The sequence below is a fragment of the Aspergillus lentulus genome (genome assembly GCF_001445615.1).
Source record: "Aspergillus lentulus DNA, contig: Alt12, strain: IFM 54703, whole genome shotgun sequence".
NCBI classification, from domain to species: Eukaryota; Fungi; Ascomycota; class Eurotiomycetes; order Eurotiales; family Aspergillaceae; genus Aspergillus; species Aspergillus lentulus.
Window position 1 is genome coordinate 2,710,870 of NW_028322115.1, and position 17,286 is coordinate 2,728,155.

Below are 17,286 nucleotides of genomic sequence, written 5' to 3' on the forward strand. Positions count from 1 at the left end.
CCTAGATCCGAGATACCCCGTATATAGCATGAGACAGTGAATCTCCTGATGCTAAATATTATTCCTTGTGATTGGACCGGGTTAAGTGCGGTTACCGAATGTCAGGTGCCTCGGTCCGTTGTGATACTTAAGTTTAAGCCTTTAGTCCCCGCATTCCTGGACACTATTCCAGTAACCAATTTCCCCAGGTTGTGACAAGCTATTGATAGACACTATGGATCCAGCAATTTCATCGCAGCCTGCCACCGCGGACCGTGGCTCCTTCACCAGCCCGGAGCCGCTGCAAAATACATATACAACCGATACGAATCTCCATCGGCTGCTTTCATGTGAGTCTGCAACAGATGATAAATACAAACAACTAACGTCAAAGGGTACCTCCCGTCATCGACTTATCAATCGATTCAGTCCAACCTCACCCAGCTTGGCGAAGAGGCCATCTCGCCTCAGATCCGCGAATGGAGTGCCGACGCCGAACGCAACCAACCCTACGTCAAGGGATATAACGTCTGGGGTCAGCGATACGACTATGACCGATTGATCACCAGTGAGGGCTGGAAGCAGCTGAGCCGATGGGGAGCTCGACATGGGTATTCCTTTTGTTCATTCCCTTTGAGTTCAGAACTAACGGAAGCAGGGTGGTGGCATTAGGCTACGATCCTAGCTATGGTGCCTCCCGCCGTCTCGTGCAATATACCGTCAATTATCTCTACGGCCCTTCGTCAGGGCTGACGTCCTGCCCCGTCGCCATGACCGACGGCGCAGCACTGATCCTCTCCCAGCAACTGCAGCAACACTCCTTCCCAGATGACCATCCCTTCCGGGTCGTCTTCAACCACCTCACCTCCCGCAACGAAGACTTCTGGACCTCAGGCCAATGGATGACCGAACGCGCCGGCGGCAGCGACGTCCAAAACACCGAGACATGGGCCACTCACGATCCTCTCCCAGCCTCCACCAACAACAACACCAACCAACTCGGCACCCTAGGCGAAGGCGAGTACAGCATCAGCGGCTTCAAATTCTTCTCCTCAGCAACAGACGCCAACGTTACCCTCCTCCTTGCCAAAACCCACCCCTCCGGGAAACTAAGCACCTTCCTCGCACCCCTCCGGCGCACCATCACCCCTCCAAACCAGGGCCCCCGGGAAATAACAAACGGCGTGCGCATCCACCGCCTCAAAACCAAGCTCGGGACCAAGGAACTCCCCACCGCCGAGCTGGAGCTGCGGGATATGCGCGCGCACCTCGTCGGGCAGCGCGATAAGGGCGTGGCGACGATCGCGCCGTTGCTGAACGTGACCCGCACCCACACCTTCATCGGCTCGCTGGGTGCGTGGCGCCGTGCGCTGAGTATTGCTAGGGCATTCTCGCGCGCGCGCAGCACAGTCGGCGAGCCGCTTTGGTTGATTCCGATGCATTTGCGGCTGTTGGCGGAGGTGGAGGTGCGGCAGCGGGCGGCGATGGAGTTGGGGTTTTTTACGGTGGGGGTGATGGGTGTTGTTGAGAATCCTGACAGAACCGAACAAGTGCCTGGGCATGTGCCGAGAGGAAAGGAAGCGACAGTTGTCTTCCGGACGTTGACGGCTGTGTCCAAGGCGGTGATTAGCAAGATGGCGATTTTGGGGATCCAGGAGTGTCAGGAGGCGATGGGGGGTGTGGGGTATATGGATGAGCCGGACGAGCCCGAGTTCAATGTCTCGCGGCTGCTGAGGAATACCGCAGTGAACAGTATCTGGGAGGGAACGACGAATGTGCTGGCGAGCGAGATGGTAAGGTTTTTGCTGGCGAGGGATAATTTCGCGGTGTTTGCTGCGTGGGTTGAGCGGGTGTTGGGCATGATACGGAGGGAGAAGTTGGCGCACGCGTTGAGGCAGGCCTGGACGGCGTTCAAGGGCAAGGTGGCCGGGGATGTTGCGTCGGTTCTGGCGGATGGTCGTCGGGTTATGTTTACTCTTGCGTGGATTCTGATGGGGGCCTTGCTGGCTTTGGATGCCGAGCGAGATGGAGATGCAGTGGCGGCGGAGGTTGCTCGTCGGTGGATTCTGGCTGGCGAGGGAGGAGTCGGAGATACGGTGCATAGGGATATTGTGAAGCCGTATGAGGCAGACGGGGACGAGAAGGATCATGCCAGCTGGGACTGCCGGATCGTCTGGGGACAGGAGTTGCCCGAGGGACAGGTTGCCGGCCATCGTTCTCTGAAGAACAAGCTGTAGCATTGTGTTCATACAATATCATATGCAGTTAGGTGCAATTAAATATCCAGCAACCAGGACCCGCTCCAGTCAAACCCTGATCCCTCCCAGTTCTGATCCAAGATATCCATATACCCATCAAACGGCATCACATCGCGCTTTTCTGTCTCCAGACTCGTCGCCTGACCAGACACTATTCTCTCACCTTGTATAACCCCCCACTGCCGACAAAGCCGCCGATCAATCCTATTGAAGAAATCCACCAGCCCAGGTCCCAGACTCGGCACACTCCCCTCGAACAAAGGCTGCCGCCGTACCTGCTCTGTCAACCTGTCCAGCGCCCGGATGGGGCCCACCGCCGAGCGCCAGCGCTTCGACAGCGTCTGCAGACAGAGCTTGATAGTAGATAACTCGTACTCGGCCGTTTCCTTGAGCGGCTCGTATCGATACGCCGAGAGCAGCGATAGCCCGGCGCTGAGCCCGTACAGCGCAAAGATCGGACCGAGATACTGCAGTTGATCCTTCTGGTGGAAGTCCTCAAAGATCCCGGCGATGCAGGACGCCGCGACAAGCGACGCCGCCGACGGGACGCTGTTGGGTGTGGGCGAGCGGTGTAGGATGATCAGGATGGCGAGGTAGACGACGAGCAGCTGGTTGACTTCGAACTCGTGTGTCGAGGAAATAGTGTCGGTTGGTGCTGTGGCGCGGAGCGAAGGGAGGGACTGGTTGATCCAGCGGTAGAGGGCGTTTTCGAGCTGGCTGCGGCGGTGCAGCGACATTGTCTTGCGGAGACAGCCTTCGACTGTGTCGCCTAGCAGGAGACAGATCGTCGTGTACGCCACAAAAAGCTGGGATTTGTCGTTTTGGACGTCAAAGTCGTCCACGCTCGGCGGGAGGACGTCGCTATCGCTGAGGTTGATGGTCCGCGGGCGTCCGGTGCCGGCGGAGATGATATTATCGCGGACCTACGCTGTTAGCGCATGCTTTAGTTTAGAAAAACATTACATACGACTAATGCCCACCAAAGCCTCCTCCGCAGCCCCCGGTCCTTTGCATTCGCGGCAGGCTCCTTGTGCAATCCGATCTGAAAGGCCATCGCCCCGGCCGTGCGGATCCAGAACCCACTCGTGTCGGTCGAGACCTTCTCCGGTCCGACGGGGTTATACCAGTGCAGCAGACATGCCGACACGATGGAGATAAGCGAGTTGTTGCCGCTCCCGAAGAAGTAGAGCAGCTTCGCCTTGCGGTAGAAGTCTTTGCTCGATACTTCGTCCGAGGGCGCAGACACCCGACTCCCTGCTAGCAAGACGGCCTGCAACAGCAGCGGCGAGGGGGTCTCCGCGGTCAACCACTCCAGGTCGATGATCGGCGTCCATGGCGCACAATACCGCATGAAGCAGTCGATGAGATGGTCTTGCACGGGCTTGGGCGGGAGATCAAACACGCGCTGGTGCTGGAAGAGCTGCATGTCCTCGTGGTTGTCGGTGTCGAGGGCATCCTGGCCGGACTGCACCAGTGTCTCGTCAAAGGGCACACTCCCGCTTAGATACTCGCTGCGGCCGCTGTAGCTTTTTTCAGCGGAGATGGCAGCGGCGGGACTATATGCGGTGCGGGGGTCCTCCCGGGAGGGGGACAGGCTGTTGGTGATTCTTTTGCGTTTGCGGGTGAATGGGCTAATGGGTCAGTAGACGACGGACGATCTGATTGATAAGAGGCTTACAGGCACTCGGCCTTGAATTTGATGCAGTTGCTACATGGCTGCTGTTTCTCCAGATCGCATTTCACCTGCTGGGGTTAGCAGATGCATCACATATGGGGCATACTCCGTACCTTTCTTTTGTGACAGATAATGCATGCTCTGATGACAGCTGGCATATTCCATATCTAGTCTACTCTGTTCCTCGTTTATCAATTATAGTTGATATCCTGCTATCAAGAACAGGAAATGAAGTCCAAATAACCGGACATTGCCGAGGAAACAGGTGGGCCGGATGAGGCACCAATCAGATTGCACGATGCATTTACAATTCATGAAAGATCATGTTGATTGAATTAAACGGCTGGCTGATATTATCTTGTAGATAGACCCGAAAGAAGGTTATAAATGCTTAAAGTCACCAAGCTTGTTCCTTTCATACCCTAATCTCCGAGTGTTGCTTCTGCCAGGACGACTCCAGGGAAATACATATATAGTTCCCTCTTTTTAGACTCTGATAGACTCTTTAGGAGTCTCCGGTGTAATTATGTTTATATTAACTAGTTCTCTCGACTGCATACTAGTCAGTAAATATAAAATCTAACAGAGGAATACCGTGATAGCAGAGAGATCCTACCATATTAGGCCGTTAGATGTCACGGCTACCCTAATAGTCTATACTATACTATACCAACCAAGTATGTGTCTGACAATAATACAATGACATATACTTAATTGTAGTCACCAAACTGCGTCTTCTTGTCTGCCGTGTCCAACTATTCCACGCCGACTGCAGTGTTGCCATCGTCGTCCATCTAGCACTTTCTGGGCGGCTAATCTGCGGGCCCTGCAGGTTCCCGGCGCGATTTCTGCCTGGTGCGCCTTGCCTTTCCTCTTACACTCCTACCCAGTTTTCAATCTCACCATCCAGAATCCATCCAGACAGTCTGATACTCTCTCTCATAAACACCTCCATCACAATATGAGGCTTGAGAGCCGGTAATCTTGATGGTTTCTTGATTCTTGATGGTTGAGCCGATGGTTGAAAGCAGTGTGCGCCGACTACGAGATACCTGACAATCTCAGAGTACAATGGAAACCAAGACGAAACGTCTATCTCATGATGCATATACTGTGGCACTTCTCACTCCACTCGAGATTGAGTTGAGTGCAGTGAGATATATGCTCGACGAAGAACATCAGCCATTACCGAGCGCCCGCGGTGACCCAAATTACTACGTCCTGGGACGGCTCTGTCAGCACAATGTTGTGATCGCGTCCTTGCCTGCGGGCTACCAAGGTACCGTCTCCGCTGCGGTGGTCGCTCGAGATTTAGCACGCACCTTCCCGTCGGTCACCCTTCGACTGCTCGTGGGCATTGGAGGTGGCGTGCCCAGCGACAAGACCGATATTCGTCTGGGAGATGTGGTGGTCAGTGTTCCATCCGGAACTCAGGGTGGTGTCGTGCAATACGATCTGGGAAAGCAGACGACAACTGGGTTTCAACGCAAAGGATTCTTGTGCCCCCCGCCCAATGAATGGCTGGCTATTCTCCCGAGAATGCAATCTGATCACCGCGTGCGGTCCAACATGGTCTCAAGTCACATCGGAGATATGCTGAGACGATTTCCATCACTGTCCGAGTATGAGAGACCATCGTCTGAGATGGACATCTTGTTCAAGTCTGATTACGACCATTGCATGGATCAGCCGACTTGCCAGTCCTGCGATAGACAAATGGCAGTTCCCCGGCAGGAACGCAACCCTCCTGATCGACCTTTCATTCATTACGGGGTCATCGCATCAGGGGATCGCGTGATGAAGAATGCAAAAGAGCGGGACATGATCAGTAAGAGTAGCGAGGGCGCCATCTGCTTTGAGATGGAGGCAGCAGGCCTTATGAACGATTTCCGCTGCATAGTGATTCGTGGAATCTCCGACTATGCGGACTCGCACAAAAACGACATTTGGCACGCCTATGCCGCTGCAGCTGCCGCGGGCCTTGCAAAGGAGCTCCTTTCGTATCTGGAGGTATCGGGCCGTAAGTGAGATGTAATGACGATATCCAGTGGAGCTATCAGAAAGCTGATTAAGGACGTCAAAATCCTGGCAGCCACCATTCAATCCTCTCGTGCGGCTGCTGCCTTGAAGGCTTTCTACACTGAAGGGAAGCGGTTGAATATAGAACGTATTTCGGGCCAACTACTCCCAATGAGTCGCTGTTATATCAATCTGGCGGTGGTGAAGCGCTCACTAGAGGTCGACGAGCACCATCAATCATTCTCTCTCACGTCACGCCTCAAGGTGCAAGCAGACGAGGACACAGACATCATCCCCTTGCCATCACTATTTGAACCACGCACTGGATCGTCTCAGACGCCTTCGGTACCCAAACGCATTCTGATAGAAGGGCGGGCTGGAGTAGGAAAGACGACTCTCTGCAAGAAGATCGTTTATGACCACCTCCACCATCAAATGTGGAACCACCTGTTCGACTGGGTATTGTGGGTTCCATTGCGCAAGCTGCGACGAAGAGCGGAAACGACCGCTGCGTACAACTTGGAGAATATGTTTTATGACGAATATTTCTCTCAACAACCTGATGGCAAAGACCTAGCGCGAGCATTGTGGCAGGCTGTCAACGATCCCTCCCTTAGCTACCGAGTACTTTTCCTACTTGATGGGCTCGACGAAATCTCCCGTGAATGGGATACAGACATGCCAATGCACGATTTTGTCTCCCATCTACTGAAGCAACCGCAGGTCATTATCACGACAAGACCCCGCCCCTCGGATCAAATCGACCTAGGGACTGTCGATCTCGAACTAGAAACCATAGGATTTCTTCCTGAGCAGGTAAACAACTACATCAACCACCCGGAGATTGTTCCTGACGGTGAGACTGCGACGGAGATTGAGTCATTCTTGCAAAAGCATACCCTTATGCAAAGCCTCATGCGGATCCCTATCCAGCTGGACGCATTGTGCTATAGCTGGGAGCGAGACTTGTTGGAAGGGAGGTCGCAGACAATGACCAGCATTTACGAGGCAATTGTGCTGAAGCTCTGGAAAAAGGATATCCTGCAGCTGGGCATTCGAGATAACCAAGGAATGAGGCTAACGGAGGGGAGAGTGAAAGACATCTTCGAGTCTGACATCGAGGATTATATGTTCAATGAGATCAACCTAATTGAGGGAATCGCCTTCCACGGGCTCACAAATGATATTATCGAATTTCGGTTGAAAGACCGAAAATCGTTCTACAACCATTTCAAACGGCACGGAGAGAAGCGTCCTCACGATGGCGAACGTGTGCTTCGGAAGGTCTCATTTTTACGTACCTCCGACGACACTCTCCAGACTCATGAGCAAAGTTTTCATTTCCTTCACTTGACCTTCCAGGAGTTCTTTGCAGCGAGATATTTTGTCAGGCACTGGCTACAGGACAAGCCTCTCCCGCTTTTTCGTGTGGGTCAGCAATCGACGAAGCACTCTTTAATGGCACCCCGATTGTTCCTTCAGGCAAAGAAATATGATTTACACTATAATATCTATTGGCGGTTTGTGGCTGGGCTTTTACAAAACCGCTGGCAGTCAAACGTTCTAAGCGGAGAGTTGATGAGAGATTTCTTCGATCAACTAGACCGTGAGCCTCGCGATATGGTGGGACCGGCCCACCAGCGACTTACCATGCATTGCCTCAGTGAGGTAGCCCCCTCGAGCGATGATGAGGTCATTTCGGAGAGGAGGTCTTCGCTTGAGGAACGGCTGCTACAATGGGTTGAGCTCGAGTGCAAACTTAGCTCATACCCAGAAATGGCCGCTGAGATGGAATGCCCAAGCCGCATCATCACAAGACTTCTCGGGCCGGGTTACGAAAGGCACCACAAACAAATTCTAGAGACCTTGTGTCGCAGAAAAGTACAAATATCCCAAGATGTACTTGATGCAGCGGCCTCGTTGCTCAAAAGAAATGCGCCTGGCTTAGTGAGACTATGGGCAGTAGATCTGATATCAAGAACGCCGGACAGGATAACAGCAGAGATTGAGAGAATCCTAGTTGGAGACCTCCACCACGAAGCTTTTGCTCTCAGACGGTACACAGCCCGCGCATTGTTTGAGAGATTTCTCTCCCAAAATGCCATCCAGGATCTGGTACTGCTGCTACGGCATCATAATGAGAATATTATCACGGATAGTGTCGACGCCCTAAAGGCAGCGGTCGACCTTCCTGAGAACGTCATACAGAATCTGATGTCACTCTTTCGTGATGAGAAGATTGTCTATCCCAACGGCACGCCAGTGCCACTTTTGGCACCTCAAAACAAATTCTCAGATAGCACTATCCGGTCTCTCGGTACGCATCTCAAGGATAACATGAGCTGCGTACGGTACAGGGCAGCGGCCGCTTTAGAGGTCAAGAATACTTTACTCCCTGATTGGATCATTCATAACCTGGTACGGCTCCTTGAAGATGAATCTTCGAATGTACGGTCCGCCGCATGCAAAGCATTGTGCGCCCAGAAAAGTCTTCCGAAGGAGGTCCTCTTTGATATCATTCCCGTGCTCAATAAAAGGGCAGAGTTTTCGAGAGACGGCTTCCTCAGCGACGAAACAGAGCATGCAATTATGATTTTGAGGAGCCAACTTGTTCTTCCAGACGATATCAGACATGCGCTAAGTCTCCTACTCAAGGCTGAAGCCTCTTGTACAAGGTTCGCTGCAGGCTGGGCCTTAGCAAGCCAGGACAACCTGTCAAATGAAACACTCAATAGCATGGGACTACTTCTCGAGGAACCCAATGTTAATCTGGAACAACTTAGACGCACATTTCGGTTTTTCGAACACCAGGAAAGTCTTCGACGAATCGGTCTGCGAGCGTTCCACCGACGTCTCAAAGATCACAATAGTGAAGTGCGAGACTTGGCAGCTTACGAACTTGGGGGGTGGCTGCCCCTCTCGGATGAGATTCTACGTGATTTAGTTTTGTGCCTCAAGGATCCAGAAACAAGATGGTCTGCAGAAATCACACTCGGCAAACACTCGGCGATCCCTGATGAGATTATTCAAAGCTTTCTCGACCTTTTGATGGATGAAGACCCAGACGTGCGTGACTCCGCGGCCGCGGCCCTGGACAGTCAAAAAGAGCTTCCACCGCAGTTGCTCCATTCTCTCGTATTCGTTCTCAGTCATTGCCAGGATGGCTCTGCTTGCGCCGCAACCAATTGGCTCAAAAGGCAGCGCCGTCTTCCTGGCGATATAACCGAAGCGTTAGCCAGGCTACTTGACAATGAGCGCTGGGTGGTAAAAAATAACGCCATGACAGTGTTGCTCGAGCAGTCGCACCTGGAGGAAAATGTACTCCATGACATAGCCATACTACAGTTCTACCCTCGCATTAAATACAGATATGCTTGGTCTTCAAGGCTCAGTTCGCGGTCTGATTTACCGCCCAAAACAGTCAAAGCCCTGGCAGCTCTCCTTGAGAAAGACAATCCCTCACATGTAGAGGAGGTTTTAAGAGTTCAAAGTTGCTTCTACCCTCTTGTACCGACGCTCAGCCGGCAGGCCCTGAAGAATCTCTTTCGTTTCTGGATACCCCTCGCCTTTGACACGCAGATCTGCTGCTTTCTTGACAAAGGCAAGTTGATTATCGATGGTCCAAAAGGGAGGTTTGAACTTGATTTCGAGAGTGACCAGCAAAGAAAGCAGTTCATTCAGGCCATTCGACAGGTGCAGATGGATCTGGGGTTTCCTACCGCTGGCACAAACTCTGATGAACAGACGCCGGAATGTGCGGGGTGTGCAATGGAACGTCCGAACAATAAAGTGGGAAGCAATGCCCGGGTCCTCGACGCTCCTCTGGTCTCGGAATGTAAACCTGGCGTGGTCAGCCGTTTTCGCTGCCTCGAACATACTGGCAGGGTCATCGTTCTTGCTACTATTGCAATTCTCATTCAGGTGTGTCGCCCACACCCTCCCTATGTCTAGTGATGCCTTATCTAACTAGTCGCCTAGCTGTTCCTCATGGTGTTGATGTAGATATTCTCTCAAAGCAGCACATCTGGGGTGGTGTTGCTACTAAAGTCCGCAGCTCTGAAATGCAGCAGAAGTCAGAGACTAGTCCATGCTGGAAGACAGTGGAAGTAGTAAGTGTAAAATAGCTAATGTATAGTAACTACCTGGTTGTTATAGGGTCCTAACCTATAGTTAGGTGGTTGAGTATGTTAGGGTATCAACTGCTTTGACGCATGGGAAGTGGGCCCGTGGAGAATTAGTTTCACGGTTTGTTATAATAATGACCTGACAAGGAGAGTATAACAGGCTTGGGGAATGGTAGCCCAGATCCCCTCTGGCTTACCAGCTTAGGCATGATTGGATACTCTTCGCAGAGGAGGGTTTGACCAAAATGGTCGCTGTTCCGCCGGATCACGAGTACGATATTACCATATGCTCTTGACATGATACTATCTGTTCATAGACCTGTGATAACCACGTCTTTGGAGTATGACTGCGGTCAATGTACCCAACGCACGAGCCGCAATGAGTCAAGGTATTATATTAATGGGGAGGCCCATGCGTGTGATGATAATGCTGCAGCGCTTATGCACCCTGAGGGCACCAATAGCGGCTGCATCTCGAAGGCTTAGATCTATGCTCTATTCATCCTGTCGTTAACTGCAGGATCGAGACGGACTACAACGGCGCAATCAATGAAGGTACGGTAGTGAAGCATTGCAGCAGTAATTTCCAAGTTGTAAGCGTCAGACAATCAAATGACTCTAAACCACGTTTAAAAATCAAGGGGCGGTGCCAGCAAAATGCTTAGCGAACTCCGCAGTCCTCAAGTCACACGTGCCTCTATTTCCGTCTTCTGTCGAGGCTTGAAGCTTATGTATCCAAGGAACAGAAAAGTGAACTCTGCCCAAGGACCGAATATCACATGCCAAGCCATTACAAAGGGGCATTTGATGGGTCTGGAGTCTCGACTTTGCGCCTTTGCGGTATCGGAGGAAGAAGGGCTTATCGTTGGTTGAACCAGCCAGTTTTTAGTGAAGGGCTCGGTGTTTTGCTACGGTTCTAGGGATTGGCTAGTGCTGACATAAAATCTGATCTCTGTAGGCGACAATAGGCACCAGCTCAGTCCGCTCGGCACGTTTCTCGATCGTTGCCTGTCATTAACCCCATCCAGCAAAGAGATGCCGAGCATTGACCGACGGGAGCAGATCAAGAATAATATTAATAGCTTCTTTTCTGGCTTTTTTGGCGCCCAGACTGGGCGGCTTATCCACCTGTTCCTGGGCCAGGCCCACTTGATCCCTGGACTATTGGACTAAGACTGAATTTTCGCCGTGTTCCTCCGGGTTTAGTGCAAAAATAAGACCAAAGTTCTGACCCGAGTCTACGGCTGATTGGCTCGTTTCCTGCGCGTGAGATGTAACCTCATTTCCCGGAAGAGTGTCGGACTGTCGCCGGATTGGCCGGTAAACAACTAGAGAGTACTGTGTTGTTTTGCCAAGTATTGTGGACTAGACGTGTCTTCTCTTGAATACAGCCAGTAGGTCTGGTGTTGTGGGAAGAGCTTGAATGTTTACATGCTGTGACTTGGGAGTGTATGGCTGGCATACTTATCGTGTACCTCCACAAGGCTGGAGCACCTTGGTAACTCCTGATCTAATTGTCTCAGACGGAGATATCCTAGTCTAAATCTCTACTCTGGTGCGTCGCGGATCCGGATCCCACTCATCTCGTTTAATAATTAGTCCATCTCGCTAGACATTTCAGGGGATAGTGCCAAAGAGGTCCAAGAGTCAAATTTCCACCATTTCCCTTATGACCATTCAGACAAGTCAAAAGACACCGCTAAACCACTTAGTTTCACTTAGTTTGACTCGGTTCCGGGCCAAAACATGAGTAGCATCGACAAGAGCCGCAACATCCACCACTGGACAAAGTCTAACAGCCATGTCGCCTCAGGTCTAGGAGGGCATAGCCTCCCTCATAAGAAGACGAGTCCGCCTTGTCTGTTGCTTTTAGTTTTCTTCTTTCTGGTCGTCTGATTGTCCATCGCTCGTTTCCCGATCGTATTATAGATCGTCCATTCTTTTGAAGCCATATTACCACAGACCACAGTCTACTCTATAAACACCATCTTACAGTCCTTCCTTCCAGTTACTAATTAAAAAATGCGTCTCTCAATTGCTTCTGTCGTCTCCTGCCTGGCGGCTCTCGCCATGGCCGCTACCAAGCCCGACTACACCCAGGACCCCACGGGAAATGCCATCCTCAAGCCCGGTCTGAACGAATTGGTGCCTGTTGGAAAGCCGTACACAATCGAATGGGATCCCACCACCACAGGCCCGGTCTCGCTGGTGCTCCTGCGCGGTCCCAGCACCAATGTTGTGCCCATTGAGACCCTGGCCGACAGCATCCCCAACTCCGGCAGCTTTTCCTGGACTCCCAGCACCTCCCTCGAGCCCGACACCACCCACTACGGTCTCATGCTCGTTGTCGAAGGCACCGGCCAGTACCAGTACTCGACGCAGTTCGGTATCTCCAACCCCGACTACACTGGCTCAACTTCCAACTCGTCCTCGACGGCTACTACTGCTACCGAGACTAAGTCTTCTTCCGCGACGGAGTCTTCGTCTGCATCTTCTTCGAAGCCCTCGACCACTGGCACGCCCGAGAAGACTACTACTACCGCGACTTCTGGCTCGGCCAGTGCGGACTCCACCACCGCCACCACGACCCCCGCGACTACCCTCGTCACCCAGAGCAGCACCACCAATGCTCCCACCTCGACTGTGGTCGTGACTGTTCCTAACAGCACTAGTGGCTCTTCCGCCGGTGCCTCTGGCTCTCCCCGCCACTCCAGCACCCCGTCCCCTTCGGCGACTCTCTCGAACGGAGGAGACCGCAAGGCGATCAGCCTGGGAGCGGTCGTAGTGGGAGCATTCGCCGTGATGGCTTTTTAAGTGATGGGACCACAGTTGCGGGTTGTGCTATGTATGTAGCGTAATAGCTAATGACTTTTCCTGAATATATACCCCTGGATATGAAATACAGTATACTTCTTATATGGTTGATCGTGCCTTGATCGTGGGTGGCTCAGTGACGTCACCACTAGAAATCTTATCTCCACATTCCATTCTTCATTCTTCCGCTTCAGATATCAGTCACTCGCAATGCAATGGCCTCAATACTGTGATCTGCCAGATTGACACCAGAATACATGGAACCCTCACGATGCCGTTGCACAGCATCTCCGCACAGCAACTGGCGGACATGCTGCCCACCGGCGTCGCCATCCTCAATCACCGCGACGAAGCCATCTTCACCAACCGCCGCTTCCGCGAGCTCATGACCACGCTCGACCCGCGCTCCTTCGACTGCTGGTCCCAATCCATCCATCCCGACGACTTCGACCGCCTCGCGGAAGCCTACCACGACGCCTCCCGCGCCCAGCAGCCCCTCCGCATCCAGTACCGCACCCGCGACGAGGACTGTCCCTGGCGCCTGCTCACCCTCACCCCGATGGGGCCCGACGAGCGCGCCCTTTTCGGCCTCACCACCGCCGGCGGCGCCATCTGCACCATCGCCGACATCACCCAAGAAAAGACGGCCGAGCTCTCCCAGCGGAAAATCGCCGAGGAAGCCCAGCAGCGCAAGACGCAGCAGGAGCGGTTCATCGACATGATCAGCCACGAGGTGCGGAACCCGCTGTCGGCCATCCTGCACTGCACCGAGGATATCCTCGAAGCGGTGCACCGCTCGCAGAGAGGAGAGAGCAGCGCTGAAAAAGCCCACGCGACGATCGCGCAAGCCGCCGAGACGATCGGGTTGTGCATCGCGCACCAGAAGAAGATCGTCGACGACGTGCTGACCTTCTCAAAGGTCGACGCGGGGATGTTAACGCTCACACCGCGCCGGGTCCAGCCGCGCCGTCAGCTGGCTACCTCGCTGACGATGTTCCGGCCGGAGCTGCGCAAGCAGAACATCGAGTTCGAGTATAAGCTGGATCATTCGTACGAGGAGCAGGGGATTGACTGGGTGATGGCCGATCTGGACCGCATGAGCCAGGTGCTCATCAATCTTGTTTCGAACGCGATCAAGTTCACGGCCAAGTCTGGCGGCGAGATGAAGGTGCGTGTGTCGATGGGCGCGTCGACGACGCGGCCTCCGTCGTATCCGCCGAACGTGGTGTTCTTCAACTCGGATGCGACCGCGTTGAGGCTGGATAAGACGCAGCAGGCGGAGTGGGGGGATGGGCCGACGGCGTATATCATGGTTGCGGTGCGGGACACGGGGATTGGGATCAGCGATGAGGCGCAGAAGCGGTTGTTTGAGCGGTTCAACCAGGCCACGCCGCGGACGGAAAGTATATACGGGGGCTCGGGGCTGGGGCTGAATGTCAGTCGGCGGCTGTGTCATCTGCACGGGGGCGAGATCGGCGTGAGCTCCAAGGAAGGCGAGGGCAGCACGTTTGGCTTCTTCTTTGCCGTCCGGAAAAGCGACAGCGTGGGAGAACCATCTACCAGCACAACGGATGAGCAGGACCGGACCTGCCGGAAGATCCTGTCGCTGGGCGACGAGATGACCGACGCGAACCACCAGATGACCTCGCCTGCCATACCGGAGGACCCCGAGGTGACATATATCGAGGAGATCAATCCCGCCTGCAACAGTGACGGGAGAAAGGACCACACGGCCAAAATAGCTGAAGAGGCTACAGACGCTGAGAGTTCCACTACAACTACACCAGAGAGACGAGATAGCCAAACTGACAATCAACACATCCTCGTCGTTGAAGACAACATCATCAACCAGCGCATTCTGTCGCGGAAACTACAAGGCCTCGGCTTCAGCGTCACCGAGGCGAGTAACGGCCGCGAGGCTCTGGATGCCGTGAAGAAAGACCACTTTGACTGTATTCTCATGGACCAGGCCATGCCGGTGATGGACGGGAATTCGGCGACCAAGGCGATCCGCGAGCTCGAAAAGGAACGATCGGGACAACATACCCCCGTGTTAGGAGTAACGGCGAATGTGAGAGTAGAGCAGCAGGAGGAAATGCTGCAGTCCGGCATGGACGATGTGATCCATAAGCCGTATAAGATGGATGAGCTGACCGACAAGATTGAGCAGCTGGTCTTTAAAGAGTCGGAGTAGGTCACTTTGGCATTTGTATATATTGATACCAGGGCTTGTATTCGTCGTAAATGAGAATATATAAATCCCTTATATTGGTTTTGCTGTTTTGATACACTGTTGTCAAAGTCAACTTTCACCATACACTGAGTTTATAAGAGCTACTATATTTCATCTACCTACGTAGCTGATCCTACTCTCACTGTTTTCTGCATCCAAAGCAACAATGAAATATCTGAACCCGAACTGCACGACTCTCCCTGCTAACGCAGTGGAACAAACATCTCTTCAAGAGCTCCCATAGCGCTTCAGCTTAATTCACTCATCCACTCCGCTGGCGGATACGGCGCACTCAGTTCCCATCCGGCATTGGCCAGTCCTCCGTGTCTTTTGTTGACAAAGACATCAAAGAACGGGGGGCCAGGAAGCTATGGCACATTATCCTCAATTTACGTGAATCTAGTCCAATTCTACCAAGGGCCTGACAGAAATACTGCAGCTGAACAAACCCAGAGCCTTATATTAAGAAAGCCCTCAGAGCCGGTAGCCTACCAACGCCCATTTGAAGTTCTAAGTCATTAGTCGACAGCCTTGGTCTCTAGAGTTAGGCCGGGTGTTGTTCTAAAGTCTTCGCGGCATTCATGGTGGCATTCTCCAACTGAAATGCATCGCAGCTTCATATTCCTCGTTCGGCACCTAGCCCATGATGTCGACACTCAAAGCATTCCGCATATGATCCATTGCGTCGTCGGCTCCTTTCTGCTGGGCATCCAAAACAAGAGTATCGCGCACAACATGTCTGAGTATGTAAGAGAAGGTGTATTGCATGTTTCCCGTCCACGACCGGCAGAGTCGGCTGAAATCAAGGTTGACCAGCTTTGTATGGCACGAATCATGTCAGCCTTTAGAGTGACTGAGTCTCCTCCCAAGTACTACCCGCACTTTCGAAAAGGCGCTGATGCAGTATAGCAGACTGGTCAAATATCGCATTGTAATGTTCTTCATTCAGCCGCCTTGTAAACGCGGCGCAAAGGAAATGGACGAGTCTTTTTTGGATGGTCTCTCGTATGGATAATTGCTCAGACTTGGGGAGGGAGTCATAGTTCGGTGGGAGATCAATTCGGGGCTGTATCAGCTTTTGCGAGTCTGGGTCGCCATAGTTTTGGAAATGCTTTGGTATACTAGCTGCAAGTCCAAGAGGAAGGAAAGTGCAATGCTGCCAATCAATTAATCCCACAACCTCATTCGCATCCGACATTAAAATATTGTTCGGTTGAAGATCAGGATGTCGGATGACCGGTCGATTCAGTGATGAGCCAGCCCTAAACCCAAGACAAGGTAACCAGAGAGATTCTGAAGGTGACCTTCAGGTGAAGCGAGGCGATAACCATAGATCTCCCTATACATGCGCTCATAGGGAAGGCGAGGTTTCGCGTAGGCTTTGGCCCAAGTCAACTCCCGTTCACCAACCGCCCGAAACAACTCGGCTGATGATGACCCTGTTGCAATTAACGAGCTGCACCAGGTGTCTCCCTCATATAGCTACTTACACGGCCCTCTGTCAATATAAAGTATGCTCCTTTGACCGTGCCACCAACGGTAATGTGCCATCGGCCCTATGCAGAACTCACCATTATGGTGTGGTAGTGGAACCTTCCTTTCTGTTGGAAGACCCTTCTGATAATATAAACTCCCAAATGCAGGAAACTCCAATGACATGAATCGTACCTCCCACTCGACAATTTGTTTCATGATCTTATGTTGTTGTTTTGGTGTCATCGTGTACCATATCTCGCCGAGAGGGATGCCGTCCAATTTCTCCATGATGATGTACCCAGCGCCAACAGGGTTCGCTTTTGTCGAGCACCAAGCATAGACTTCAGGAGTAGGAATTCCATGTGACTACGGATAGTGCAGAGTAGCAGCCTCACTGGCAACAGTGTAGTGCTCAGGCACCGTGGAAGGATACGGGAGCCGAGCAATGACATGCTTCCCATCTGTAAGGGTGGCTTGGAATAACCGGTTGAACCCACCTTCAGCCATCTTGTAGAAGGATACAATCTCATTTACATAAGATCATCGAGATAATTGGGACACTAGTGTGCAATGATGTCTCTAGTGCCTGCCAGCCTTCTCACAGCCTTCCCCCACGCAAAACAAGCCGCCCGATCCCGTATCCCTGGGCCATTTCAACTTGGGCTTTCCTCATTCTATCAAATCTTAAGATTCAACATTTGCAATGAG

General features: G+C 52.6%; 6 protein-coding genes across 6 annotated transcripts; 4 read left to right on the forward strand and 2 right to left on the reverse strand.

The window, feature by feature from the left end:
• Positions 1-214: 214 nt before the first annotated feature.
• ALT_6810 (putative acyl-CoA dehydrogenase) lies at positions 215-2,216 on the forward strand (the record flags this gene model as incomplete). The annotated part of the gene is made up of 3 exons (XM_033560981.2): positions 215-329; positions 374-590; positions 638-2,216. 3 exons carry the CDS (start codon positions 215-217, stop codon positions 2,214-2,216), a joined length of 1,911 nt encoding a protein of 636 aa, XP_033416872.1.
• A 38-nt stretch (positions 2,217-2,254) lies between these two features.
• On the reverse strand, positions 2,255-4,070 carry ALT_6811 (transcription factor domain-containing protein; the record flags this gene model as incomplete). Its single annotated transcript, XM_033560980.2, has 4 exons — positions 2,255-3,160; positions 3,205-3,868; positions 3,916-3,980; positions 4,026-4,070. 4 exons carry the CDS (start codon positions 4,068-4,070, stop codon positions 2,255-2,257), a joined length of 1,680 nt encoding a protein of 559 aa, XP_033416871.2.
• A 913-nt stretch (positions 4,071-4,983) lies between these two features.
• On the forward strand, positions 4,984-9,933 carry ALT_6812 (uncharacterized protein; the record flags this gene model as incomplete). The annotated part of the gene is made up of 3 exons (XM_033560979.2): positions 4,984-5,912; positions 5,961-9,852; positions 9,910-9,933. 3 exons carry the CDS (start codon positions 4,984-4,986, stop codon positions 9,931-9,933), a joined length of 4,845 nt encoding a protein of 1,614 aa, XP_033416870.2.
• A 2,144-nt stretch (positions 9,934-12,077) lies between these two features.
• ALT_6813 (GPI anchored serine-threonine rich family protein) lies at positions 12,078-12,869 on the forward strand (the record flags this gene model as incomplete). The annotated part of the gene is made up of 1 exon (XM_033560978.2): positions 12,078-12,869. The coding sequence occupies one exon, from the start codon at positions 12,078-12,080 to the stop codon at positions 12,867-12,869; it is 792 nt and encodes a 263-aa protein (XP_033416869.2).
• Positions 12,870-13,140: 271 nt separating this feature from the next.
• Positions 13,141-15,063, forward strand: ALT_6814 (putative sensor histidine kinase/response regulator; the record flags this gene model as incomplete). Its single annotated transcript, XM_033560977.2, has 1 exon — positions 13,141-15,063. One exon carries the CDS (start codon positions 13,141-13,143, stop codon positions 15,061-15,063), a length of 1,923 nt encoding a protein of 640 aa, XP_033416868.2.
• Positions 15,064-16,347: 1,284 nt separating this feature from the next.
• Positions 16,348-17,085, reverse strand: ALT_6815 (uncharacterized protein; the record flags this gene model as incomplete). Its single annotated transcript, XM_089600134.1, has 3 exons — positions 16,348-16,541; positions 16,674-16,944; positions 16,999-17,085. 3 exons carry the CDS (start codon positions 17,083-17,085, stop codon positions 16,348-16,350), a joined length of 552 nt encoding a protein of 183 aa, XP_089455596.1.
• Positions 17,086-17,286: the final 201 nt, after the last annotated feature.